At 42.9% G+C, this 27,844-nt stretch overlaps 1 protein-coding gene across 1 annotated transcript; it reads right to left on the bottom strand.

The window, feature by feature from the left end:
* Window positions 1-15: 15 nt before the first annotated feature.
* On the bottom strand, window positions 16-27,499 carry eif2b4 (eukaryotic translation initiation factor 2B, subunit 4 delta). Its single transcript, XM_082977091.1, has 13 exons — window positions 27,401-27,499; window positions 26,769-26,806; window positions 23,938-24,103; window positions 23,312-23,536; window positions 19,821-19,903; window positions 16,754-16,845; window positions 14,348-14,462; window positions 13,086-13,162; window positions 11,287-11,389; window positions 10,958-11,085; window positions 8,970-9,147; window positions 6,223-6,403; window positions 16-599 (listed from the first exon to the last, which is right to left on the bottom strand). The coding sequence occupies exons 1-13, from the start codon at window positions 27,420-27,422 to the stop codon at window positions 400-402; spliced, it is 1,608 nt and encodes a 535-aa protein (XP_082833217.1). The 5' UTR covers window positions 27,423-27,499; the 3' UTR covers window positions 16-399.
* Between the last annotated feature and the right edge of the window lie 345 nt (window positions 27,500-27,844).

Here is a 27,844-nt window from a genome sequence, read left to right as displayed (position 1 = left end):
ACACACAGGAAACTGTTTTAAAAAATAAAATGTGCCATGTCAAGATATTTATTACATGCCTGCTCAGAGTAGAACACTTCTGTAGTCTTTCCTGGGGTCAGCTGTTACAGTGGATATAGCCTAGCATGTAGAAAGATTGAGCAAATGGAATCTAAAGCCCTGGTCCAATATCAACACTAGCACGCTACTAACAATTAAAACAATCTATTTGGTAGGTCCATGCATTCTAGAATGGTCATCGGAACATAAGTGTACACCCATTTGGAACCCTATGACCTAATACAGAACACAGGGTTCCCATAGCTTACAACTCTCAAACACAAGTGCTTCTTATAGAACACCACATCAAGTCGGATGCATCATCAGTCTGCGACTCTGCGTCATTCCCCTTCCAACCTCTTACTGGTCCAGGTTTTTGACCCTGAGAACAACAGGAACTGAGGTGCAGGGGATCATGCCCAGGTCTGTGATGACCAGATCCACAAAGTCTGGTGGTGTGACGTCGTAGACCAGGTTCAGCAGACCCAAGTAGCTGACGTCCTGCCAGTTCTCCAGCTGGGTCTTCCCCTTCCGGGTCACCATCAGGTCATCGGGGTCATCTGAGGGAAAGGAAAAAGGAGGGTTTGTGAGTGTTGCACTGCTACTAATGTTTCTGTTCAAGTCAGGAAGAGAATTTTTAATATCTGGATAATTGTGTCTATCAAAGTCTATATTACAGATCACTATCTAGGTTACATCTCAGCGCTAGAGGCGTCACTACAGACCCTGGTTCGATTCCAGGCTGTATCACAAACAGCAGTGATTCGGAGTCCCATAGGGTGGCGCACAATTGTCCCAGCGTCATCCGGGTTACCTCATTGTAAATAAGAATTTGTTCTTAACTGACTTGCCGAGTTTAAATAAAACAATGACCAAGATCCATATGTAGGTTACCAGGAAGTAGAATGGAAACGACCCAAACTCAGCAACCTTTCAATCTATTGTATTTATTAAAGATCCCCATTAGTTCCTGGCAAGGCAGTAGCTACTCTTCCTGGGGTTTATTATGGATCCCCATTACTTCCTGCCAAGGCAGCAGCTACTCTTCCTGGGGTTTATTATGGATCCCCATTACTTCCTGCCAAGGCAGCAGCTACTCTTCCTGGGGTTTATTATGGATCCCCATTAGTTCCTGCCAAGGCAGCAGCTACTCTTCCTGGGGTTTATTATGGATCCCCATTAGTTCCTGCCAAGGCAGCAGCTACTCTTCCTGGGGTTTATTATGGATCCCCATTAGTTCCTGCCAAGGCAGCAGCTACTCTTCCTGGGGTTTATTATGGATCCCCATTAGTTCCTGCCAAGGCAGCAGCTACTCTTCCTGGGGTTTATTATGGATCCCCATTAGTTCCTGCCAAGGCAGCAGCTACTCTTCCTGGGGTTTATTATGGATCCCCATTAGTTCCTGCCAAGGCAGCAGCTACTCTTCCTGGGGTTTATTATGGATCCCCATTAGTTCCTGCCAAGGCAGCAGCTACTCTTCCTGGGGGTTTATTATGGATCCCCATTAGTTCCTGCCAAGGCAGCAGCTACTCTTCCTGGGGTTTATTATGGATCCCCATTAGTTCCTGCCAAGGCAGCAGCTACTCTTCCTGGGGTTTATTATGGATCCCCATTACTTCCTGCCAAGGCAGCAGCTACTCTTCCTGGGGTTTATTATGGATCCCCATTAGTTCCTGCCAAGGCAGCAGCTACTCTTCCTGGGGTTTTAATGGATCCCCATTAGTTCCTGCCAAGGCAGCAGCTACTCTTCCTGGGGTTTATTATGGATCCCCATTAGTTCCTGCCAAGGCAGCAGCTACTCTTCCTGGGGTTTATTATGGATCCCCATTAGTTCCTGCCAAGGCAGCAGCTACTCTTCCTGGGGTTTATTATGGATCCCCATTAGTTCCTGCCAAGGCAGCAGCTACTCTTCCTGGGGTTTATTATGGATCCCCGTTAGTTCCTGCCAAGGCAGCAGCTACTCTTCCTGGGGTTTATTATGGATCCCCATTAGTTCCTGCCAAGGCAGCAGCTACTCTTCCTGGGGTGTATTATGGATCCCCATTAATTCCTGCCAAGGCAGCAGCTACTCTTCCTGGAGTCCAGCAACATCAAGGCAGTTATATACAGTTTAAAATATTACATGACATTACACTTTATCCAATACATTTAGTGTGTTCCTTCAGGCCACTACACTACTACCACATATATACAATACAACGTGTGTGTATTATCATGTGATTATGTGTATGTACCGGTGTCTGTGTCTCTTCACAGTCCCTGCTGTTCCATAAGGTGTATTTTTATCTGTTATTTAAATCTGATTCTACTGTTTGCATCAGTTACATGATGTGGAATAGAGTTCCATGTAGTCATGGCTCTATGTTGTACTGTGCGCCTCCCATATTCTGTTCTGGACTTGGGGATTGGGAAGAGACCTCTGGTGGCATGTCTTGTGTGGTATGGATGGGTGTCTGAGCTGTGTGCTAGTTGTTTAAACAGACAGCTCAGTGCATTCAGGATGTCAACACTGCTTACAAAAAGAAGTAGTGATGAAGTCAATCTCTCCTCTACTTTGAGCCATGAGAGATTGGCATGGATATTGTTAGCTCTCTATGTACATCCAAGAGCCAGTCGTGCTGTCCTGTTCTGAGACAATTGTAATTTTCCGAGGTCCCTCTGTGGCACCTGACCACACGACTGAACAGTAGTCCAGGTGCGACAAAACTAAGGCCTGTAAGACCTGCCTTGTTGATAGTGCTGTTAAGAAAGTAGAGCAGCGCTTTATTATGGACAGACTTCTTAGCTACTGTTGTATCAATATGTTTTGACCATGACAGTTTATAATCCAGGGTTACTCCAAGCTGTTTAGTCATCTCAACTTGCTCAATTTCCATATTATTTCTTATAAGATGTAGTTTATTTAATTTCACCTTTATTTAACCAGGTAGGCAAGTTGAGAACAAGTTCTCATTTACAATTGCGACCTGGCCAAGATAAAGCAAAGCAGTTCGACACACAACAACACAGAGTTACACAACACAGAGTTACACATGGAGTAAAACAAACAGTCAATAATACAGTAGAAAAATAAGTCTATATACAATGTGAGCAAATGAGGTGAGATAAGGGAGGTAAAGGCAAAAAAGGCCATGGTGGCAAAGTAAATACAATATAGCAAGTAAAACACTGGAATGGTAGATTTGTAGTGGAAGAAAGTGCAAAGTAGAAATAGAAATAATGGGGTGCAAAGGAGCAAAATAAATAAATAAATACAGTAGGGGAAGAGGTAGTTGTTTGGGCTAAATTATAGATGGGCTATGTACAGGTGCAGTGATCTGTGAGCTGCTCTGACAGCTGGTGCTTAAAGCTAGTGAGGGAGATAAGTGTTTCCAGTTTCAGTGATTTTTGTAGTTCGTTCCAGTCATTGGCAGCAGAGAACTGGAAGGAGAGGTGGCCGAAGGAGGAATTGGCTTTGGGGGTGACCAGAGAGATATACCTGCTGGAGCGCGTGCTACAGGTGGGTGCTGCTACGGTGACCAGTGAGCTGAGATAAGGGGGGACTTTACCTAGCAGGGTCTTGTAGATGACCTGGAGCCAGTGGTTTAGTGAGTGATTTGTCCCAAATACAATGCTTTAAGTTTCAGAAATATTTAGGACTAAATTATTCCTTGCTACCCACTCTGAAACCTCAGCTCTTTGTTAAGTGTTAGTTATTTCAGTCGCTGTAGTAGCTGACGTGTATAGTGTTGAGTCATCCACATACATAGACACACCGGTTTTACTGAGAGCCAGTGGCAGGTTATTAGTAAAGATTTTTTTTTAAGTAAGGGGTCTAGACAGCTTCCATGGGGAATGCCTGATTCTACCTGGATTATGTTGGAGAGGCTTCCATTAAAGAACACCCTCTGTGTTCTGTTAGACAGGTAACTCTTCATCCATAACATAGCAGGGGGTGTAAAGCCATAACACAAGTTTTCCAGCGTCAGACTATGATCGATAATGTCAAAAGCCGCACTGAAGCCTAATAAAAACAGCCCCAATCTTTTTATCATCAATTTCTCTCAGCCAATCATCAGTCATTTGTGTTAGTACTGTACTTGAACGTCCTTCCCTGTAAGCGTGCTGAAAGTCTTGTCAATTTGTTTACAGTAAAATAGCATTGTATTTGGTAAAACACCATTTTTTCCCAAAAGTTTACTAAGTTGATAACAGGCTGACTGGCTCAAATAGCAGAGCAAATGGGGCTTTACTATTCTTGGGTAGCAGAATTACTGTTGCACATTGTGGCTTCATACTGTAGATTCATCTATTAGCTCTAATACGATAACTATATACTGTAGGTTTTTTAGTTCCAGTTAGCGTTTTCTAAGGTTGGATCCTGATTGGTCAATAGCCATTGGTTGGTGACGATAATCCCCGCAAAATTCTATAATTCCATTTCAAGTATCCAGAAACTGTCCCCGCGGCCCAGCCAGTCATCCAGAAACTGTCCCCGCGGCCCAGCCAGGCATCCAGAAACTGCCCCCGCGGCCCAGCCAGGCATCCAGAAACTGCCCCCGCGGCCCAGCCAGGCATCCAGAAACTGCCCCCGCGGCCCAGCCAGGCATCCAGAAACTGCCCCCGCGGCCCAGCCAGGCATCCAGAAACTGCCCCCGCGGCCCAGCCAGGCATCCAGAAACTGCCCCCGCGGCCCAGCCAGGCATCCAGAAACTGCCCCGCGGCCCAGCCAGGCATCCAGAAACTGACCCCGCGGCCCAGCCAGGCATCCAGAAACTGACCCCGCGGCCCAGCCAGGCATCCAGAAACTGCCCCCGCGGCCCAGCCAGCCATCCAGAAACTGCCCCACGGCCCAGCCAGCCATCCAGAAACTTCATCCTCTGCTCTGCAGCCCAGGCAATCGTAAAATTAATCTTCCATGGAGAAAAGAGAGTAGACTTATTTTCCCATCCTTCTTGCCTAGCATTTGGTTTGGTACAGCAGGGGTTAATATAAGCCTATCTGACCTGTGCAACATGTTGCAGTTTGGTTTTCCTTTTGGATCTCCACCGTGCCATGCATATGAACGAGACAGACAGCTTCTCTGAGCCAGGCCAATTCATTTATTAGGATCATTATAATGGATATATCCAAAGAAATGGCAATAGATACAAAGGTCAAACAATTGAAAATGCACAGTTTTGCTGTCAATCCAGCTGCTTGTTGTGATTGTGTGTTAGCTTTCGTTGGCTAGCTAACTTTAGCTAGCAAAGGAGAAGTAACGTTAGCCTAGCTATACTCCATAAACATTTTATTGACTCGACAATCAACTGGTTGTTGCCTATTTGAACCTCAGCTATATAGCTTACATGCCAATGATATGTTTACCATAGTGTTATAGTGTGGACACTATATAAATAATTACATGGTTATTATTGGCATTGACCGTGACCTTTCCCCTTTGATGATGTCATCACTAAGAGTCAGATCTGTGCAATGTGATTCCACCACCGGTTGAGCGGGCTATATAGTTCTGCTATTTTTGTACCATTTGTACCTGGCTGTACACCTTTTAGTTATTGGGTTAGGGTTAGGGCATTCCTTGTCAAGTTACTACATCTTTTTTTGGCGACGAGGATAAAACTTTAATCAACTTGTACAGGGCGAGGTGCTAGCTAGCTAAGAAACAGTGGAGGTAGTCAGTTAGCTAGCTAACATAGCAACGTGGAATGAACGACTGGGTCAAAACATCCCAATAGAATTATGACCAGCCTGTTTGGCTAGCAACTTTAGAACCTCAGAACAAACTGGCTTTTGCCCGGACTATATAGTCTGGTGGAAGGCCGACAAAACTAATTTACTCATTAAAATGTTCATGGTTTTTAAATGAAAATATATATATATATATATATATATATATATATATATATATATATATATATATATATATATATATATATATATATATATATATATATATATTTTTTTTCATTTAAAAACCATATATTTTTTTTTTTATAATTTGGCTAACCGTTTTATAAAAGCAACAAGGTGCTTGAACTCGCGAGTTATTGTGTGATAACAGCCCTTAGGAGGGAGTTTCCCCGGTCCTAGGCTCAGAGCAGTCCTCAGTCGGGACTTATCACACCATAATCCTTAGGTTCTCATGCCTTACTTATTAAAATAATAAACTCAAGGAGGCTAAATGAATGCTTGCCACCTTACCGAGCTCATTGGAGACAAAGGAGTCAGTCTGCACCCTCTCACAGAACTTGTATGTTTCACAGCAGACCAGGACTGGCACGTTGAAGGTCCTAGCCACCAGAGCTATCTGAGAGGTGCCCACACGAGACATCACGTAGCCATTAGCCAGCAGGGCATGGGCACCCAGGAACACCTTAGATACCTGGGGGAAAAGGGGCAAATTTAATGATTGAATTTTGAGTTAAATTAGACCATTTATAAAAAAACTGACATACAGTTAGTTGCATGTGCTGTGGGGAGGTTAGTTAAAAGAACAGGGAAAAGCGAGAGAGTTAAATCAAAAGAAGATTGTAAGGAAAAAAAACATTCACTGGGCTTTTGGATTTTCAACAAGAGGTCCACGACGTGATAATTTTTATTTTTTTTAAATCAACAAATACCTAAACGATAAAAGTTCCACAGTGCAATGACACCTACAGTCCTCTAAAAAGAGGCAATCACCTATTTTGTGCTCATTTATTTATTTAGTTATTGCTATACTTAGGTGCCGATACGATATTTACTGCGATTCTCACGATTCTACAGTGCCTTCAGAAAGAGGCAGAGATCTAAACGGATTTAATAGAGTTTGTATCTCACCCATAATGACTGAACATGTTTAGAAAATTGTAGCAAATTTTTTGAAAATGAAATACAGAAATATATAATTTACATAAGTATTCACACCCCATGAGTCAACACTTTGTAGAAGCACCTTTGGCGGCGATTACAGCTTTGAGTCGTCTTGGGTATGTCTGTATCTGGATTTCGGGATGTTTTCCCATTCTTCCTTGCAGATTCTCTCAAACTCTGTTAAGTTAGATGGAGAGCAGTGGTGGACAGCAATCTTCAAGTCTTTCCAGATTTTTAATGGGATTCAAGTCTTGGCCACTCAGGGACTTTCACATTCTTGTTCTGAAGCCATTCCAGTGTTGATTTGGCTGGATGCTTGGGGTCATTGTCCTGGTGAAACATAATTCTTCACCTCAGTCTAATGTTGTTTGCACTCTGAAGCAGGTTCTCATCAAGGATTTGCATGTATTTGGCTCCATTCATTCTTCCCTCTATCCTTACCAGTGGCCAAGTCCCTGCTGCTGAAAACCATCTCCATAGCATGATGCTGCCACCACCATGCTTCACGATAGGGATGGTGTTAGATGGGTGATGAGCTGTGCGTGTTTTTCTCCAGACAAAGTGCTTTGCATTCAAGAGTCACATTTTTGTCTCATCAGACCACAGAATATTTTGCCTTATGATCGCAGAGTCTTTCACATGCCTTTTTACAAACTCCAGGCATGCAGTCATTTTCCTTTTTCTCAGGAATGGCTTCCATCTGGCCACTCTCCCATAAAGCCCAGCTTGGTGAAGTGCGGTAGACTGTTGTCCTTCTGGCAGGTTCTCCCATCTCAGCCAAGGAACTCTGTAGTTTTATCAGACTGGTCATTGGGTTCTTGGTCACCTCCCTGACCAAGGTCCTTCTTGCCCGGTTGCTCAGTTTGGTCGGACGGCCAGCTCTAGGCAGTCTGGGTAGTTCCATATTTTTTCCATTTCCCAATGATGGAGACCACTATGGTTTTGGAAACTTTCAACACTCTAGAAATAGTTTTATACCCTTTCCCAGATATATGCCTCATCACAATTCTCTTGGAGATCTACGGACAGTTCCTTGAACTTCATGATACAGTTTCTGCTCTGACATGCACTGTCATCTGTGGGACCTTACATAGACAGGTGTTTCTAAATCATGTCCAAACAATTTAATTGGCCACAGGTGGACTCCAATCAAGTTGTAGTGACGTCTCAAGGATGATCAAACAAAATTGGATGCACCTGTGCTCAATTTCAAGTGTCATAGCAAAGGGGTATGAATACTTATGTAAATGAAATATTTCTGCATTTCATTTTCATTAAATCTGAAAACGTGTTTTCACTTCATCATTATGGGGTATTGTGTGTAGATGGGTGAGAGGAAAAAATAAATTTAATCCATTTTGAATTCAGACTGACAACAAAATGTGGAATAAGTCAAGGGGTATGAATAAAGTCCAGTAAGTGTTGCAATTCAATATTGTGATTTTATTGCAATTTGATGTTCCAAACATATTGCTCACTACGTGTCTGCTGCAGAGAGATAAGAGAGAGTCATGAGTATTGATCATTCATGGAAATAAAAGTACTGAAAACACGCTGTCTCACTATTTAAAAACAGATTGAGAACAAGCTATAGGATGAAAAATACCAGAGTTTTGGAGCAGGTACAGCTGACTAGCACTAGCTAGGATAAATGTACTAAACATTATTTTTTATGAATGGACACTTAGTCAAATATCGATAGAATATAGTCCCAAAATAATATGGTGATATGCAACTACCTATTTATTCCCCCCATCTCTATCAGGTAGTATGTATGAGGACTAGGTTACCTCAGGTAGTATGTATGAGGACTAGGTTACCTCAGGTAGTATGTATGAGGGCAGAGATGCGGACTAGGTTACCTCAGGTAGTATGTATGAGGGCAGAGATGAGGACTAGGTTACCTCAGGTAGTATGTATGAGGACTAGGTTACCTCAGGTAGTATGTATGAGGGCAGAGATGAGGACTAGGTTACCTCAGGTAGTATGTATGAGGACTAGGTTACCTCAGGTAGTATGCATGAGGACTAGGTTACCTCAGGTAGTATGCATGAGGACTAGGTTACCTCAGGTAGTATGCATGAGGACTAGGTTACCTCAGGTAGTATGTATGAGAGCGCAGAAATGAGGACGTAGGTGCAGCTGATGCCCCTCTGTACGAGACGTCTCAGAGCCTCCCTTCCCTCCAGACGAGGCCGGCTGTCCACCACAATAACACGAAACTTCCTGCTCTTCTCAAACGCCTCGCACAGGATGTGGTTCACCAGGGACGAGCTACGGAAGGACAGGATATGACATCAACAACTGATGAGTTCCTTACTGATCTCAGATAGCCTGGTCTCAGATCTGCTAAGAAGGGGGTCGAAGGGACGCAGGCTTGATAACTTCTGGATTGTAAACCGAACCCTAACCCCTCAAACTCAACTCTGGACCTCACAGCCAGTTCCACTGCATTTTTTCCCCCACGGTTCCCCTCTAAGCAGGGACTGATTTAGACCTGGGACACCAGGTGGGTGATTCCCCTCTAAGCAGGGACTGATTTAGACCTGGGACACCAGGTGGGTGCATTTATTTATCAGGAAGATCAGAAAAGCAAAAGGCTTCGGACCTCGTAGGGTCAGAGTTGAGTACCCCTGTGCTAAACTCTAAGGTGGTACTACTGTAGAGTTGAGAGGATTGGATAGACTTTACAGGTGGGAGACCAGTTATGTATTGTAATGTAGTGAATTTGGGGTGTATCCCAACCGCGACTCAAACCCTGGTCTCTGTGACTGTCAGTCCAACACTTATACATGAACACAATGGAGCGGATTCCATTTAGTCATTAACACCTTGGAGCGGATTCCATTTAGTCATTAACTTCTTAGGGATAGGGGGAGGTATTTTGACGTCCGGATGAAAAGCGTGCCCAAAGTAAACTGCTTGCTACTCAGGCCCAGAAGCTAGGGTATGCATATAAATGGTAGATTTGGATATAAATCACTCTAAAGTTTCTAAAACTGTTAAAATAATGTCTGTGAGTATAACAGAACTGAAATGGCAGGCGAAACCCCAAGGACAAACCCCCCCCCCAAAAAAAAAAAAATTCAGCCTGCCACTGATTTCAATGGCTGGCATTTTAATTATAAGGCGAAACCCTCCCAAATTGCAGTTCCTAGGGCTTCCACTAGATGTCAGTCTTTAGACAGAGTTTCAGGCTGGTTTAAAGAAACATTTGGGAGAAGTTGTAGTTTTTCTAAGTGGCTCCCATTTTGGCTGTAGTGTTTCGAAGCCCGTGGCCGAGAGAGCGCGTTCTTTTTGTTTATCTCCGGTAAAGACAATAACGATTCTCCGTCTTCAATTTTGTTTATTTGTGTATTAGGGTACCTATTGTTTGATTATAAACGCTGATTGACTTGTTTGGAGAAGTTTATTGGTAATGTTTGGGATTCATTTTGAAGGAGGGAAACCGAGTGGATTATTGGCTGAAGCGCGCCAGCTAATCGGAGTTTATGGATATAAAGAAGGACTTAATCGAACAAAAGGACTATTTGTAATGTAACTGGGACCTTTTGGAGTGCCAACAGAAGATCTTCAAAAGGTAAGGCATATATTATATCGCTATTTCTGACTTTCGTGTCGCAACCCCCTGGTTGAAAATGATTTGTTATGCATTTGTGTGCTGGACGCTGTCCTCAGATAATCGCATGGTTTCCTTTCGACGTAAAGCCTTTTTGAAATCTGATACGGCGGCTGGATTAACAACAAGTTAAGCTTTATTTTGATGTATTGCACTTGTGATTTCATGAAAGTTTAATATTTATAGTAATTTAATTTGAATTTGGCGCGCTGCAATTTCACCGGAAGGTGTCGAAATGGGACTGATCCGCAAGAAGTAAACACCTCGGAGCGGATTCCACTTAGTCATTAACACCTTGGAGCGGATTCCCGGACACAGATTAAGATTAGGCCTGGACTGAAAAGCTATTTCAATGGACATTCTCAATTGACCATGCTATTTTGCCCAGGACTTGGCTTAATCAGTGTCCAGGTGACCAGCCCTAAGAGGCTCAGACCTCGATTAAAAGTCATTATATTTTCTTACCATCCATAAACTAGAATGACATCTCCATCACTGATCTTCTCTATAGCGTATTTAGATATAGCCTTGGCTGCCAAAACTATCTTCTCCTCTATGTAACGGTCTATACACGTCAGCAGTTTGGTCTTCGCCTATGGGGGGGGGGAAGAGAGACAAAATGACCAAATGGGTGGGAGGGGGAGAGAGACAAAATGACCACATGGGTGGGTGAGGGGGTGGGGGGTTGAGAGGGAGAGACATAATGACCATATGGGGGTGAGAGAGAGAAAATGACATAATATGGATATGAGTGGTCACAACCTGGCCTCTAACACACTGTATTCTGAATTTACCTCCTCCTCTTTGCATTGACTAGAAATATTGGAGATTTCTTTCTTGATGTACTTGATTGCGTTGCCCATGCTCGCTGACAGAGGTCGACATTGATTGAGAAAGCTGCAACAATAACATGGTGGTAAAAGCTCAACCCTGAGACATGATTCACAAGATGCTAGTTCCACAGTAAGATGTGACATACAATGCATTCAGAAAGTATTCAGACACCTTGACTTTTTCCACATTGTTACATTACAGCCTTACTCTAAAATAGATTAAATAGTTTTTTCCCCCTCCTCAATCTACACACAATACCCCATAATGACAAAGAAAAAATGTTATAAATTTTTGCAAATGTATAAACTTTTTTTTTTTTAAGTATTCAGACCCTTTACTCAGTACTTTCTTGAAGCACCTTTGGCAGCGATTACAGCCTTGAGTCATCTTGGGTATGACGCTACAAGCTTGGCACACCTGTATTTGGGGAGTTTCTCCCATGCCTCTCTGCAGATCCTCTCAAGTTCTGTCATGTTGGATGGGAAGCGTCGCTGCACAGCTATTTTCAGGTCTCACAAGAGATGTTCGGTCGGGTTCAAGCCGGGCTTTGGTTAGGCCACTCAAGGACATTCAGAGAGTTGTCCCGCAGCCACTCCTGTGTTGTCTTGGCTGTGTGCTTAGGGTCGTTGTCCTGTTGGAAGGTGAACCTTCGCCCCCAGTCTGAGGTCCCGAGTGCTCTGGAGCAGGTTTCATCAAGGATCTCTCTGTACTTTGCTCCGTTCATCTTTCCCTCGATCCAGACTAGTCTTCCAGTCCCTGCTGCTGAAAAACATCCCCACAGCATGCTGCTGCCACCACCATGCTTCACCGTAGGGATGGTGCCAGGTTTCCTCCAGACGTGACGCTTGGCATTCAGGCCAATGAGTTCAATCTTGGTTTCATCAGACCAGAGAACCTTTAGGTGCCTTCCGGCAAACTCCAAGCGGGCTGTCATGTTCCTTTTACTGAGGAGTGGCTTCCGTCTGGTCACTCTACCATAGAGGCCTGATTGGTGAAGTGCTCCAGAGATGGGAGAACCTTCCAGAAGGACAACCATCTCCACAGAGGAACTCTAGACCTCTGTCAGAGTGACCATCGGGTTCTTGGTCACCTCCCTGACCAAGGCCCTTCTCCCCTGACTGCTCAGTTTGGCCAGGCGGCCAGCTCTAGGAAGAGTCCTGGTGGTTCCAAACTTCTTCCATTTAAGAATGATGGAGGCCACTGTGTTCTTGGGGACCTTTAATGCTGCAGAATTATTTTGGTACCCTTCCCCAGATCTGTGCCTCGACACAATCCTGTCTCAGAGCTCCACGGACAATTCCTTCGACCTCATGGCTTGGTTTTTGCTCTGACATGTACTGTCAACTGTGAGACCTTATATAGACAGGTGTGTGCTTTTCCAAATCATGTCCAATCAATTGAATTTACCACAGGTGGACTCCAATGAAGTTGAGGAAACATCAAGGATGATCAATGGAAACAGGATGCACCTGAGCTCAATTTCAAGTCTCACAGCAAAGGGTCTGAATACTAACGTAAATAAGGTCTCTTTTTTTTTTTTATTAGTAATACATTTGCCAAAATTTCTAAAAACCAGTTTTCACTTTGTCATTATGGGGTTTTGTGTAGATTAATGAGGGGGGGGGGAAACTATTTAATCCATTTCAGAATAAGGCTGTAACGTAACAAAATGTGGGAAAAGGGTAAGAGGTCTGGATCCTTTCCCGAATGCACTGTATAAACATAGTATTTCACAGAAAGTTTTATGAAGACCGTGTACCTGATATAGGGCTTCAGTTTGTTGACCAGATCCCTGGACAGCTCTTCATTGGGTGGAGTAGTGTAGTCCCTAATCACCTGTAGGCAGAGGTATAGTCGTATGTATAGTTATACAATCACCCGTGTGCATACGTAGCACCAAAAAAAAATAAGATTTCTAAAGAGACTGATGGATGTGGGGAATGTAAGACACTTCAACGTCAGTGAGTATGGGGGAAAATGGAAGTACCTGTTTAAAACTAGAGCAGGGCCACAGAGTGAGGACTGGAAGTCAATCACCACCTTCCGGAGACACCTGAAACCCCACCTCTTTAAGGAATACCTAGGATAGGATAAAGTAATCCTTCTAACCCCCCCCCCCCCCCCCCCCCCCTTAAAAGATTTACATGCACTATTGTAAAGTGGTTGTTCCACTGGATATCATAAGGTGAATGCACCAATTTGTAAGTCGCTCTGGATAAGAGCGTCTGCTAAATGACTTAAATGTAAAAATGTAAATGTAACTTATTTCCTTAGAGTATAAAACGTTGGGGAAGGGGGGGGGGGGTCTAGGCTGACATGGAATTGTTTTAAGATGGTCATACTATAGCTATTTGATTTAGAATTGTAGGACCCATTTAGGTATCAAAAAAATATTAAGTAATTGTGTGTGTAATTAATATATATATATATATATACATACATACATACATACATACATACATACATACATACATACATACATACATACATACACACACACACACACACACAATTACTTAATAAAATATTGAATTTGGCCTTTAACACCATACCCCATAGAAACACATTCAGAAATGGCAAAAAGGCCAGTCCACAAAATAAACCATAAGAAACAAGGTGTTGAAGTGTCTGTATATCTCCTAGATATGACACATTTTACACATATTTAACCCCTTTTTTGGGGGTAGGCACAAAGCTAGATTCATAATTCTATTAGTTAGAGAGAAGAAGAAAAAACGGTCGTAATAGTTTGTAGGTGAAACCGGTCGAACACTACAGAAGTTTTCGTGAGAAGTCTGATTTTCGGGACGTCTCATGGTCTGACAAACACCGCAGATGTTGAAGTGCGACATGGGTGGATTGAGACACATCCAATGCAACAACAACAAAACTAGCTGAAACAGAGGAATTTTGATCTGAATTTTTTTGTTATGCAACTTAGATTTACTCACCGGCGCATCAATCGACTCTACAGGGTTAACTAAGAGCAGGTCTGGGGGGGGGGGGTCAGTAGTACTGTACCTGTTTAAAGGCATGGAGCAGGGCCACAGAGCGAGCGTTGGATCCTGCCACAATGCCCTGGGAGTACTGCAGACCCAACCGCACGATGGAGGGGTGGATCACTGTAGAGGGAATACTGACAGACAGAACCAAACAATTACCCATCAGATCACAGACAGAACCAAATCAATAAACAACCACTTGCCAAGACCAATCTATCACCAATCAGACCACAGAAAGACAAGTAGAAAGGGTTAGCCATGTAATATGAGATGTATTTTACTCACTTAGGCATACCTCAGTATTATATAGAAATTACAATACATGTGCAGACATTTAGCTAGAAGACAGTCTTATCCATCAGAATAATTGTATTTAAATAAAGAGGCAAAAACACACTCATTCTACAACCACTGTTATGGTCTGATATACCATTCCTGTCAGCCAATCGGCATTCAGGGCTCGACCACCCAGTTTATAATCTCTTAAAAACAATCCCAGAACATTGAAAATGAAAAGAACAGTTCAGATGGGAACAGTGTCCCTAGGCAGAGCCATAGAAACTCTAAATACCTCTGGTTGCACCAGTCGTAACTCTACGTCCGACGGAAAATGTGCTCTACGCCGGATATCTGTTACACCACCTGGGCATAAACCCTTTCATGAGCTAACTCGTTTCATGATATGCACAGAAAATCTATATTTTCAAAAGGGTGCGAGTCTAATGTTCATATTTCACAACCTCCGCGGGCTTTGAGTTGCCTATACGCAAGTCAATAATACACTTGATTTATGCTACGTCGCTAAATGTGTCTGATCAATATTAGCAAACAAATAGATGAACTGACATCTCCACTTATTTATTTGCCCAGTCAGAGATCAAATAACCAAATACTGTATACAGACAGACATTCAGTGAAACAAAACAATCACAATGATTGACTATCAGAAGTCAAAGACTTTTAGTCATGATATAGCCGAGGTTACTAAGCCAGTGAAGAGAGAAATAACCCACCTGTTATACTAGGCTAGCGTATGCTACATAACATGCTAGCTAAATGTTCTGATAACACTGTTAGATGAGCAAACTAGACTAAAGATTAGCATCATGAACACGCAACTCAGCTAACATTTCGCCAGCTTTAATTGTCACCAAATATCCAAAATGGAGATACTGTGAAAAAACTAACAAAAATCGGACATCGATTGATTTATCAAGATGAGTCCCCCACGCTCGTCTCAAAGCAGAGCGATAACGCTGTCCCAATCATAACGTTGCTGAAATTTATAGTTGAACACACACACACGACAAACTGCTTTAAAAAGTATTTAAAATGGTTGGATGACTTTGGAAGTTTCAATAAGTAACAATATGATTATGAGGCCTTCAATTGCATTAGCCTACTTAATTCCAATATTTTCTTAACTCAGTGATATTCATTGTGGCGGCAGGTAGCCTAGTGGTTAGAGCGTTGTACTGCCCCTGAACAAGGCAGTTGACCCACTGTTCCTAGACTGACTTGCCTAGTTAAATAATGGGAAAATAAAATAAAAATTCTCACAGTAATTATTGATTGTTTCATCCAGATGTGGTACATGCTTAGCGGTGGGCTTTGTGAAGTGATGGGACAAAGTTTACAACTGGCACAAGCCTAGTAACGGGGGCTGCCTAGCAACCATCATTATGAAGCAATAGTTACAACTGGTCTTATTTTTTTGATTGGTGCAAATTCTGATCCAAGTCGGACGTAGCTACGCCTGAACTAGCATTTAAAACCAACTTTTTTACAGGTAGGAACAGGTAGGTAGTTACCTGAGTTGCTGGGTGAGGGGGGCTCTGGGTAGGGGCAGGTAGGTAGTTACCTGAGTTGCTGGGTGAGGGGGGCTCTGGGTAGGTAGTTACCTGAGTTGCTGGGTGAGGGGGGCTCTGGGTAGGGGCAGGTAGGTAGTTACCTGAGTTGCTGGGTGAGGGGGGCTCTGGGTAGGGGAAGGTAGGTAGTTACCCGAGTTGCTGGGTGAGGGGGGCTCTGGGTAGGTAGTTACCTGAGTTGCTGGGTGAGGGGGGCTCTGGGTAGGGGCAGGTAGGTAGTTACCTGAGTTGCTGGGTGAGGGGGGCTCTGGGTAGGGGAAGGTAGGTAGTTACCCGAGTTGCTGGGTGAGGGGGGCTCTGGGTAGGTAGTTACCTGAGTTGCTGGGTGAGGGGGGCTCTGGGTAGGTGCAGGTAGGTAGTTACCTGAGTTGCTGGGTGAGGGGGGCTCTGGGTAGGGGCAGGTAGGTAGTTACCCGAGTTGCTGGGTGAGGGGGGCTCTGGGTAGGTAGTTACCTGAGTTGCTGGGTGAGGGGGGCTCTGGGTAGGGGCAGGTAGGTAGTTACCTGAGTTGCTGGGTGAGGGGGGCTCTGGGTAGGGGCAGGAAGGTAGGAAGTTACCTGAGTTGCTGGGTGAGGGGGGCTTTGCGGCTATACTGGTGCAGGTGAGAGAACAGGCTGACTTTGTAGCCATAGTCGGATCGCAGTGGGATCTGAAATAAACACACACACACGTTTAGTTCACCGTGATCCTCTTGGGTTCAGTGGTCAAAGGTGGGTGGGTGAGGTCAAGTCCAAACATACATAGATGACAACCCCCACAGCAACCAAGCATAACTCTGTACTGTCGGCCAGCTCAACCACCAACCATATTCTGTACTGTAGGCCAGCTCAACCACATTCTGTACTGTAGGCCAGCTCAACCACATTCTGTACTGTAGGCCAGCTCAACCACATTCTGTACTGTAGGCCAGCTCAACCACATTCTGTACTGTCAGCCCAGCTCACCAACCAACCATATTCTGTACTGTCGGCCAGCTCAACCACCAACCATATTCTGTACTGTCGGCCAGCTCACCAACCAACCATATTCTGTACTGTAGGCCAGCTCACCAACCAACCATATTCTGTACTGTAGGCCAGCTCACCAACCAACCATATTCTGTACTGTAGGCCAGCTCACCAACCAACCATATTCTGTACTGTAGGCCAGCTCACCAACCAACCATATTCTGTACTGTCGGCCAGCTCAACAACCAACCATATTCTGTACTGTCGGCCAGCTCAACCACCAACCATATTCTGTACTGTCGGCCAGCTCAACAACCAACCATATTCTGTACTGTAGGCCAGCTCACCAACCAACCATATTCTGTACTGTAGGCCAGCTCACCAACCAACCATATTCTGTACTGTAGGCCAGCTCACCAACCAACCATATTCTGTACTGTAGGCCAGCTCACCAACCAACCATATTCTGTACTGTCAGCCAGCTCACCAACCAACCATATTCTGTACTGTCGGCCAGCTCAACCACCAACCATATTCTGTACTGTCAGCCAGCTCACCAACCAACCATATTCTGTACTGTCGGCCAGCTCAACCACCAACCATACTCTGTACTGTCGGCCAGCTCAACCACCAACCATACTCTGTACTGTTGGCCAGCTCAACCACCAACCATATTCTGCACTGTCGGCCAGCTCACCAACCAAACATATTCTGTACTGTCGGCCAGCTCAACCACCAACCATATTCTGTACTGTCGGCCAGCTCAACAACCAACCATATTCTGTACTGTAGGCCAGCTCACCAACCAACCATATTCTGTACTGTAGGCCAGCTCACCAACCAACCATATTCTGTACTGTAGGCCAGCTCACCAACCAACCATATTCTGTACTGTAGGCCAGCTCAACCACCAACCATATTCTGTACTGTTGGCCAGCTCACCAACCATACTCTGTACTGTCGGCCAGCTCAACCACCAACCATATTCTGTACTGTCGGCCAGCTCACCAACCAACCATATTCTGTACTGTTGGCCAGCTCAGAGAACATGAGAGAAAAGCTAGGAAATGCCTAGTAGTACATTGTGTACAGCCGTTCAATACAGACTGAACATTACCGTTTCATCATGTATCAACATGTATGATTTTACAGTGAGCTCCAAAAGTATTGGGACAGCGACATGTTTTATTGTTTTGGCTCTGTACTCCAGTATTTTGGATTTGAAATGATGCAACGACTATGAGGTTATTCAACTGCAGACTGTCATCTTTAATCTGTGGGTATTTTCATCCATATTGGGTGAATCGTTTAGAAATTACAGCATTTTTTTTCTCTACATGGTCCCCCCCTTTTAGGGGACCAAAAGTATTGGGGAATTTTTTTTAACTTATGTGTATTGAAGTAGTCAAACATTAAGTATTTGGTCCAAATATTCATAGCATGCAATGGTTACATAAAGTTTGATGGATGCATTTTTAGTTTGTTTTGGTTGCGTTTCAGATTATTTTGTGAATAATGAGTTATTATAATGGTGAAAGGTTAGCATGTCTTGGGGGTATGATATTTGTGCGTTGGTAATGTTCTCACACATCATTATTCACAATTAATTCAGAAATATCCATAATCATGTAACATCCACATTAATGTAGAAGTGTTTTGAAAACATTCTATTCTTCTTTAGAATAAATGTGACAAAAACATTGACACAATACATTATTTAACATTCATTTCTATTGGGCACAAAAATAAATCTGAAACACAACCGAAAACAAAACAGCAAATGTATCCAACACATTTGTAGAGTCACAAGCTTGATGTAATCGTTGCCTTCTAGGAATATGGGACCAAATAAACTTTTTACTACTTTAAGTGAATTTGTCCCAATACTTTTGCTCACCTAAAAATAGGGGGGGACTATGTACACAAAGTGCTGTAAATTTCTAAACAGTTCACCCGATACGAATGAAAATACCCTCAGATTAAAGCTGACAGTCTACACCTCATAGTCATAGTATCATTTCAATTCCAAAGTGCTGAAGTACAGAGCCAAAAACAACAAGTTGTCACTGTCCCAGTACTGTTGGAGCTCACTGTACGTCTCTGTTGTGATGGCTCTTTCTGCTGTCCAGTTGAAAGACAGGGTCTGTCATTATCTCAAGGAAGGTAGGTCAGATGGTGGGGGATAATGACATGAACAGCCTTGAGCAAAACAAAAAACGTTATTATTTTTTTTTTTTAAGTACAAAAAGCAACGGCACACAAAGCAAAGGCCAGACCTTGATACTTAACACCTTTTCAGAGGCACCGTGCGGTAGCGTCTGAAAGAAACGTGAGGTACAGAATAGAAGCAATTGTGGTGAGACATGGAGGTAGGTAGGTAGGTTAATGATGTGAGGTTGGGCTGGTTTCCTGACAATTCCCTGTGTTCTAGCTATGACTTCATCAACACCTAATCCAAAGTTTCCTCTACCAATATATATCTTCCAAAATGTTGGCTAGAAAGGCACACCGGATGTTGATTTAGGGAGGTGTGCGCCTCGCATGAAAAATAATACATGGGAAACACTCTTGACAATCTACTGATGTGACTAATCCCAGTGGTACTGGTAAATTAGTCGAGCAGTGCCTTGAGGACACAGAGCAGTATATTGTAGAAGGAGAATAACATGCCACAAACCTGTTGTCTCTCCAACTTCTTGGCCAGTCTTTTCACCACTGCAGGGTCATCCACTTGGACATGCTCAGGAAGTCTCTTCACCACTAACCAGGGACAGGAAGCAACAAATGATCTTTGAATACATACTTACTACTACTGCAGCACCACCATGTATACTACTACTGCATGTATACTACTACTACTACTACTACTACATGTACACTACTACTACTACTACTACATGTACACTACTACTACTACATGTACACTACTACATGTACACTACTACTACTACATGTACACTACTACTACTACATGTACACTACTACTACTACTGCAGCACCACCATGTACACGACTACAGAGGCACCATGTATACTACTACTGCATGTATACTACTACTACTACTACTACATGTATACTACTACTACTACTACATGTACACTACTACTACTACATGTACACTACTACTACTACATGTACACTACTACTACTACATGTACACTACTACATGTACACTACATGTACACTACTACTGCTACTACTACTACTACATGTATACTACTACTACTACATGTACACTACTACTACATAGGCACCATGTATACTACTACTGCATGTATACTACTACTACTACTACATGTATACTACTACTACTACATAGGCACCATGTATACTACTACTGCATGTATACTACTACATGTACACTACATGTACACGACATGTACACTACTACTACATAGGCACCATGTATACTACTACTGCATGTATACTACTACTACTACTACTACTACATGTATACTACATGTACACTACTACATGTACACTACTACAACAGAGGCACCATGTATACTACTACTACTACTGCATGTATACTACTACTACTACATGTATACTACTACTACTACTACTACTACAGAGGCACCATGTATACTACTACAGAGGCACCATGTATACTACTACTACTACTACTGCATGTATACTACTACAACTACTGCATGTATACTACTACAACTACTGCATGTATACTACTACAGAGGCACCATGTATACTACTACTACTACTGCATGTATACTACTACAGAGGCACCATGTATACTACTATTACAGAGGTACCATGTAGTAGTAAAGGTACCATGTATACTACTACAGAGGCACCATGTATACTACTACTACATGTATACTACTACTACTACATGTATACTACTACAACAGAGGTACCATGTAGTAGTAAAGGTACCATGTATACTACTACAGAGGCACCATGTATACTACTACATGTATACTACTACAACAGAGGCACCATGTATACTACTACTGCATGTATACTACTACTACTACATGTATACTACATGTACACGACATGTACACTACTACTACATAGGCACCATGTATACTACTACTGCATGTATACTACTACTACTACTACTACATGTATACTACATGTACACTACTACAACAGAGGCACCATGTATACTACTACTACTGCATGTATACTACTACATGTATACTACTACAACAGAGGTACCATGTAGTAGTAAAGGTACCATGTATACTACTACAGAGGCACCATGTATACTACTACATGTATACTACTACAACAGAGGCACCATGTATACTACTACTGCATGTATACTACTACTACTACATGTATACTACATGTACACGACATGTACACTACTACTACATAGGCACCATGTATACTACTACTGCATGTATACTACTACTACTACTACTACATGTATACTACATGTACACTACTACAACAGAGGCACCATGTATACTACTACTACTGCATGTATACTACTACATGTATACTACTACTACTACTACATGTATACTACTACTACAGAGGCACCATGTATACTACTACAGAGGCACCATGTATACTACTACTACTACTACTACTACTGCATGTATACTACTACAACTACTGCATGTATACTACTACAACTACTGCATGTATACTACAACAGAGGTACCATGTATACTACTACAGAGGCACCATGTATACTACTACTACTACTGCATGTATACTACTACAGAGGCACCATGTATACTACTACTGCATGTATACTACTACAGAGGCACCATGTATACTACTACTACTACTACAGAGGTATCATGTAGTAGTAAAGGTACCATGTATACTACTACAGAGGCACCATGTATACTACTACTGCATGTATACTACTACTACATGTATACTACTACAGAGGCACCATGTATACTACTACTACATGTATACTACTACAACAGAGGTACCATGTAGTAGTAAAGGTACCATGTATACTACTACAGAGGCACCGTGTATACTACTACTACTGCATGTATACTACTACAACTACTGCATGTATACTACTAGAGGTACCATGTAGTAGTAAAGGTACCATGTATACTACTACAGAGGCACCATGTATACTACAACTACTGCATGTATACAACTACTAATGCATGTAAACTACTACATGTATACTTAAATAAATATGTATAATTTATACAGTCTTTTTTGCTCATCTTTATCAACGGTGCCAATAATTTCAGTCATGACTATGTCTTTCAATAGGGGATATCGTGTCCGAGAGGCAGACGTGTCCGAGAGGCAGATTAGGGAGATGCAATAATGGACTGGAGCCTGTCCTGTAGGCCTTACATCACGTGTCAAACTCATTCCACGGAGGGACGAGTTCCTGCTGGTTTTCGCTCCTCCTTTGTACTTGATGAATTAAGGTCATTATTTGGTAAGGAAACACATTAGGCCCTCCATGGAATGTGGAACTGCCCCCTAGTCACAGCCTGGCCTGGCATGAACTAATGAACTGCCCCCTAGTCACAGCCTGGCCTGGCATGAACTGCCCCCTAGTCACAGCCTGGCATGAACTAATGAACTGCCCCCTAGTCACAGCCTGGCATGAACTAATTAACTGCCCCCTAGTCACAGCCTGGCCTGGCATGAACTAATGAACTGCCCCCTAGTCACAGCCTGGCCTGGCATGAACTAATGAACTGCCCCCTAGTCACAGCCTAGCCTGGCATGAACTAATGAACTGCCCCCTAGTCACAGCCTGGCATGAACTAATGAACTGCCCCCTAGTCACAGCCTGGCATGAACTAATGAACTGCCCCCTAGTCACAGCCTGGTCTGGCATGAACTAATGAACTGCCCCCTAGTCACAGCCTGGCATGAACTAATGAACTGCCCCCTAGTCACAGCCTGGTCTGGCATGAACTAATGAACTGCCCCCTAGTCACAGCCTGGCATGAACTAATGAACTGCCCCCTAGTCACAGCCTGGTCTGGCATGAACTAATTCACTTTTGTGTGGGTGGGATGGGGGGAGGGGTAAGATGGGGGGGTTATTCTATGTATGTTGTATCAATTGACTCTACGCATTTACCAATATGTGGTAGCAGCAGAACTCTAATTGTCCAAGTCAAATTTCCCCTCAGAAACAAAGTTTATCAAACGATAAATCAACAAGGTGCTTCCAGAGGTCCACCAGCAGCTGTTGTACCTGGGTTTAGTTCACTGAGAAGGGCTTTAGTCTTGACGCTGGAGGACGAGGAGCCTGGTTGTTTAGAGGCTCTGTCAGTCTCCTGCCTGGCTCTCCTCTCTGCCTTCAGCTCAGCTTTGCTCTTGGCTGGCTTGTCTGCCGGGGAGGGGGCGGGAGAGGAGTGGAAGGGAGCTGAGGCAGGCACAGGTATTGGTGCAGAGGCAGGGGCAGGCAATGCTGAGGGAGCTGGGGAAAAAAGACAGACTAGGTGAACGGACCAATGAAGTGGATGGAGGAACATGAATGATAGGTAAATAGACCAATGACAAAGCTAGCAGTTTATGAAAATTAGTAAACAACTATTGGTATTTGTTTTTCAAAGACATTGAAATGATACAATCAGACCTTGCAAAATTCCCAGAACGTTCAATAAATTCCCTGTTTTTCCCAGAAATCCTGGTTGAAGATTCCAGATTTCCTGCTTATTCCCTCCTGATTCCAGGAAACCTCCAACTAGGATTTCAGGAAAACCAGGGAATTTAGACATTTCCCAGAATTTTGCAATCCTAAAAATCAGACCACACTGATGGAGCAAAAAAAAAAAAAAAATGATATCAATAGCACTGGACCAGGCTAGAATACAACACCTTTCTGTGTTGCCACAGGTCGTGGTGGCAACAGGGAGACAGGTGTTTTTTCCTTCTCTGTTTCTGTCGGGCCCTTCTCATCTTTCCTTTCCTTCTGTTTCTTCTGTTGTTTTTTCTGTTTCCTCAGCCGTTGCTTCTCCTCTTTGGTTAACTCCTTGCCTTCATTCTAATAGGTGATGTGAAAGGGGAAATCCAGTTGAATTCAAAAATCACTTTTTGACACCATCCCTTTTTGATTTAAACAAAACTTTCTGTACATGTTTGCCAGGGTCAGTAGCTATATACAGGGTCAGTTCCAGGGTCAGTAGCTATATACAGGGTCAGTTCCAGGGTCAGTAGCTATATACAGGGTCAGCTCTAACCAGAATAGAAATAGTGGGAGGCCCCGGTGCACAACGAAGCAAGAACATTAGTGTCTAGTTTGAGAAACAAACGCCTCAAGTCCTCAACTGGCAGCTTCATTAAATAGTACCCGCAAAACACCAGTCTCAACGTCAACAGTGAAGAGGCGACTCTGGGATGCTGGCCTTCTAAGCAAAGTTGCAAAGAAAAAGCCATATCTCAGACTGGACAATAAAAATAAAAGATTAAGATGGGCAAAAGAACACAGACCACTGGACAGAGGAACTCTGGCCAAGAAGGCCAGCATCCCGGAGTCACCTCTTCACTGTTGACGAGAGATATCCGATTTTCCTGCTGCTTCCATTGTTTGACTTGGTATTCTGTAACGATGATGCCGTGAGTCGAGAAGCAGGTGCAGGTAAAACATTTCATGAAAGCAACAAACATGAAACAAGACAGCGTAACAGAAGGGAGGTAACATAAACACAGGTGCAATACGAACTGAGGAATGAACAAAAGGAAGTGACTTATAAAGGGGAGGTAATGAGGTCCAAGTGTGAATCATAACGGTGAGTGCTAGGTGTGCACAATGATGATTCCCAGAACCGATGGTTAGTATTCCGGCGACGTTGCACGCCGGAGGGGAGGAGCAGGAATAGACGTGACAAGCATAGACACTCTAGATACACATAACTCTACTATTATCATTATGTATTCCATTTAGGCTTAACTAGTTATGTTATCCACTACTAGCTAGCTAATAATAATAGCTAGCTAGTGTTTAACATTACTCTCTAACACTAATAGCTAGCAACCACAGATTAAATGAATTAGCTAGTTATCACAATTTATGCTAATACACTAGCTAATTAGCTAGCTAGTCTTAAAATTGGAACCATTAGCGTGCTGACAAAGGATGCAAGCTAGCTAGCTAATTTACCAGCTACCTAGCTAGAGACAGTAACGTTACTTGAGTTCAAAGGTTAGATGACTAGCTAGCTAGCATGCAAAAATGCTAGCTAATCCAAAAAAGCTAGCCTAATAAATTACATGGAAATTCTGTCATAGCTAACTAGCCAGCAAACATGAACTACTTAGCTAGCTAACTAAATCATGCCAAAGATTATCTCGTGTTAAATAATCTAGCAGAATTTCTACACTAAACAAAAATACAAACCGCAACATGTAAAGTGTTCGTCCTATGATTCATGAGCTGAAATAAAAATCCCTGACATTTTCCATAGGCACAAAAAGATCATTTATCTCAAATTTTGTACACAAATTTGTTAACATCTCTCCTTTGCCAAGATAACCCATCCACCTGACAGGTGTGGCATATAAAGAAGCTGATTAAACAGCATGATCATTACACAGGTGCACCTTGTGCTGGGGATCATAAAAGGCCATTCTAAAATGTGCAGTTTTGTCACACAACACAATGCCACAGATCTCTCAAATTTTGAGGGAGGATGCAATTGGCATGCTGACTGCAGGAATATCCACCAGAGCTGTTGGAAGAGAATTTAATGCTAATTTCTCTACCATAAGCCGCCTCCAACGATGTTTTAGAGAATTTAGCAGTACGTGCAACCAGCCTCACAACCGCAGACCACATGTAACCACAAATTATCGTAGATATGAAAGATAAGGGGCATATATCAGCATATGTTTTGAAAAGCGGTTTGAAAGCGATAATTGACGTTTCTCGAAATGTTTAAAAAAAGACAGCGTCGGGAAATTGTAGTTCACATGGAGCCATCAGCGTGCGAATGTAAGATCTGAAAACTCAACATATGGAGAAGAATGGTTTTCAAGAGCAAATACCGACCCTACCCTTACGCTTGTTTACACTGAGCTGCACTAGGGTATGAACACAATCACGGTTACAGTTACACGCTGTGAAGCCGGCGCAAGATATGGGTCTGAAAACGTACCTCAATGCAGGGATGGGATATACCACTGTACTCCAAATTTTACCTTTATCCACACTGCTCCATTGAGAAGATTGAAAATACTGCGAGTTTTTCCAGAAAAAAACTACCCCTTTTCGCCCTCATGCTAGCTAACAGTAGCCACCTCAGCCATTTTGGAATGGCAGTGTCAGCCAAATCAGCTCCTTTGTTGTTCAATGCAACATGGACACTGGCAAATCCCATCCTTGCATTGAGGTATGTTTTTCGACCCATATCTTAAAAACGCCCGCCACTATGGTTTCTTAATGTAACCATGGTTGTGTTCTAACCCCAATGCAGCTCAGTGTAAACAAGTGTAATGGTTCCAACCCCAATGCAGTTCAGTGTAAAGGTATGAACTCCAAAGCACAATTTAACCCAGGCGTTCTAGACTAGGGCATCCAGAGGGTCTGTGCATCAGTCTGAACGTTTGACGCCCCTAAAGTGAAAACATATTGTATAAGAAATATCATGTCGTTTGATTCTCGGATGATAAAAATAATTCGGTACATTGTCTCAGTATTTGAATACACTTACTTTTGAGCGTGTGATATCAGCGTTGTTGTCAGGGCCATCTGTAACGCAATGAATACAGTGTAGTGATGAGGATACCTGCTTCCCAGCTGTGACAACGCTATCTTCATCTTGCTAGCTAGCCATGTCCTAGCTAAACCGTGATATCTTACAGGAGAACTAACGTGCAACTAGCTTAGCTATAGCACTTTTACTAGGGTGTTTCAAAATAAATCTTATTTTTATTTATTTATTATGTTGGCTCATGAATCAAACAATGTGAATGTGAAGTAATATGTAACGGTGGTGACTGAAGCCACACGATAGTTACCGTCACTTCTCAGGCCAGTTAGCTAGCTAGCCAGTTAGCCAGCCCAGTTAGCCAGTTAGTCAGCCAGCCAGTTAGTTAGCCAGCCAGCCAGTTAGCTAGCCAGCCAGCCAGTTAGCTAGCCAGTAGTTAGCTAGCCAGCCAGTTAGCCAGCAATGCTAACCACAACTCCTAGCCACAATGACTGGTGTAGCTAGTTAACATTTACTATTACAAAAAAAAGGGCACACAAGCTGACACGTCAGGTTACTGCGTGATATTTCAGCTTTAGCTATAGTCGATTTATCTAAAGTGTATTATTGACAGCTGTCATTCTTTTCAGACTCACCCGGTGCTCCACAGTCTGCCATGTTTACGACAGTTTTCAGCAGGAAATTCCCGTGAATGAAAGAAGAGTCCGAATTAGTGCGGGGGAGAAATAGACAGTGGCCTCTTGCGGTTGAACTTAACGGGTCTCACAAACAACTACAAATTAAGTATTTGTTGAGGGCATTTTCCATGTCACATCACTTGTTTACACAAGACAGATATTTTTTTTAATAAACTGTCACTCATCTGACTTCCCGGTATTCATGGTTCTCACAGACAGTAGTGTAAAGTACTTAAGTAAAACTACTTTAAAAGTACTACTTAAGTAGTTTTTTGGGGTATCTGTACTTTACTATTTATATTTTTGACTACTTTTACTTCATTCCTAAAGAAAATATACTTTTTACTCCATACATTTTCCCTGACACCCAAAAGTACTCTTTACATTTTGAATGCTTAAAAG

This window comes from Salmo salar, chromosome 06 (assembly GCF_965601325.2).
Source record: "Salmo salar chromosome 06, fSalSal1, whole genome shotgun sequence".
Classification (NCBI taxonomy): domain Eukaryota; kingdom Metazoa; phylum Chordata; class Actinopteri; order Salmoniformes; family Salmonidae; genus Salmo; species Salmo salar.
Note: the sequence above shows the minus strand (reverse complement) of the source record. Positions and strands in the feature narration are given on the sequence as shown.

What these genes read in the sequence shown, in the direction of transcription:
- eif2b4 (XM_082977091.1), bottom strand. Translation starts at nt 27,422, where the DNA reads ATGGCAGACTGTGGAGCACCGG. An exon ending in GGCAGACTGTGGAGCACCGG is followed by an intron (nt 26,807 to 27,400) that starts GTGAGTCTGAAA and finishes ATTGCGTTACAG; the next exon opens with ATGGCCCTGACAACAACGCT. An exon ending in AGAAGTTGGAGAGACAACAG is followed by an intron (nt 16,846 to 19,820) that starts GTTTGTGGCATG and finishes TGTTTATTTCAG; the next exon opens with ATCCCACTGCGATCCGACTA.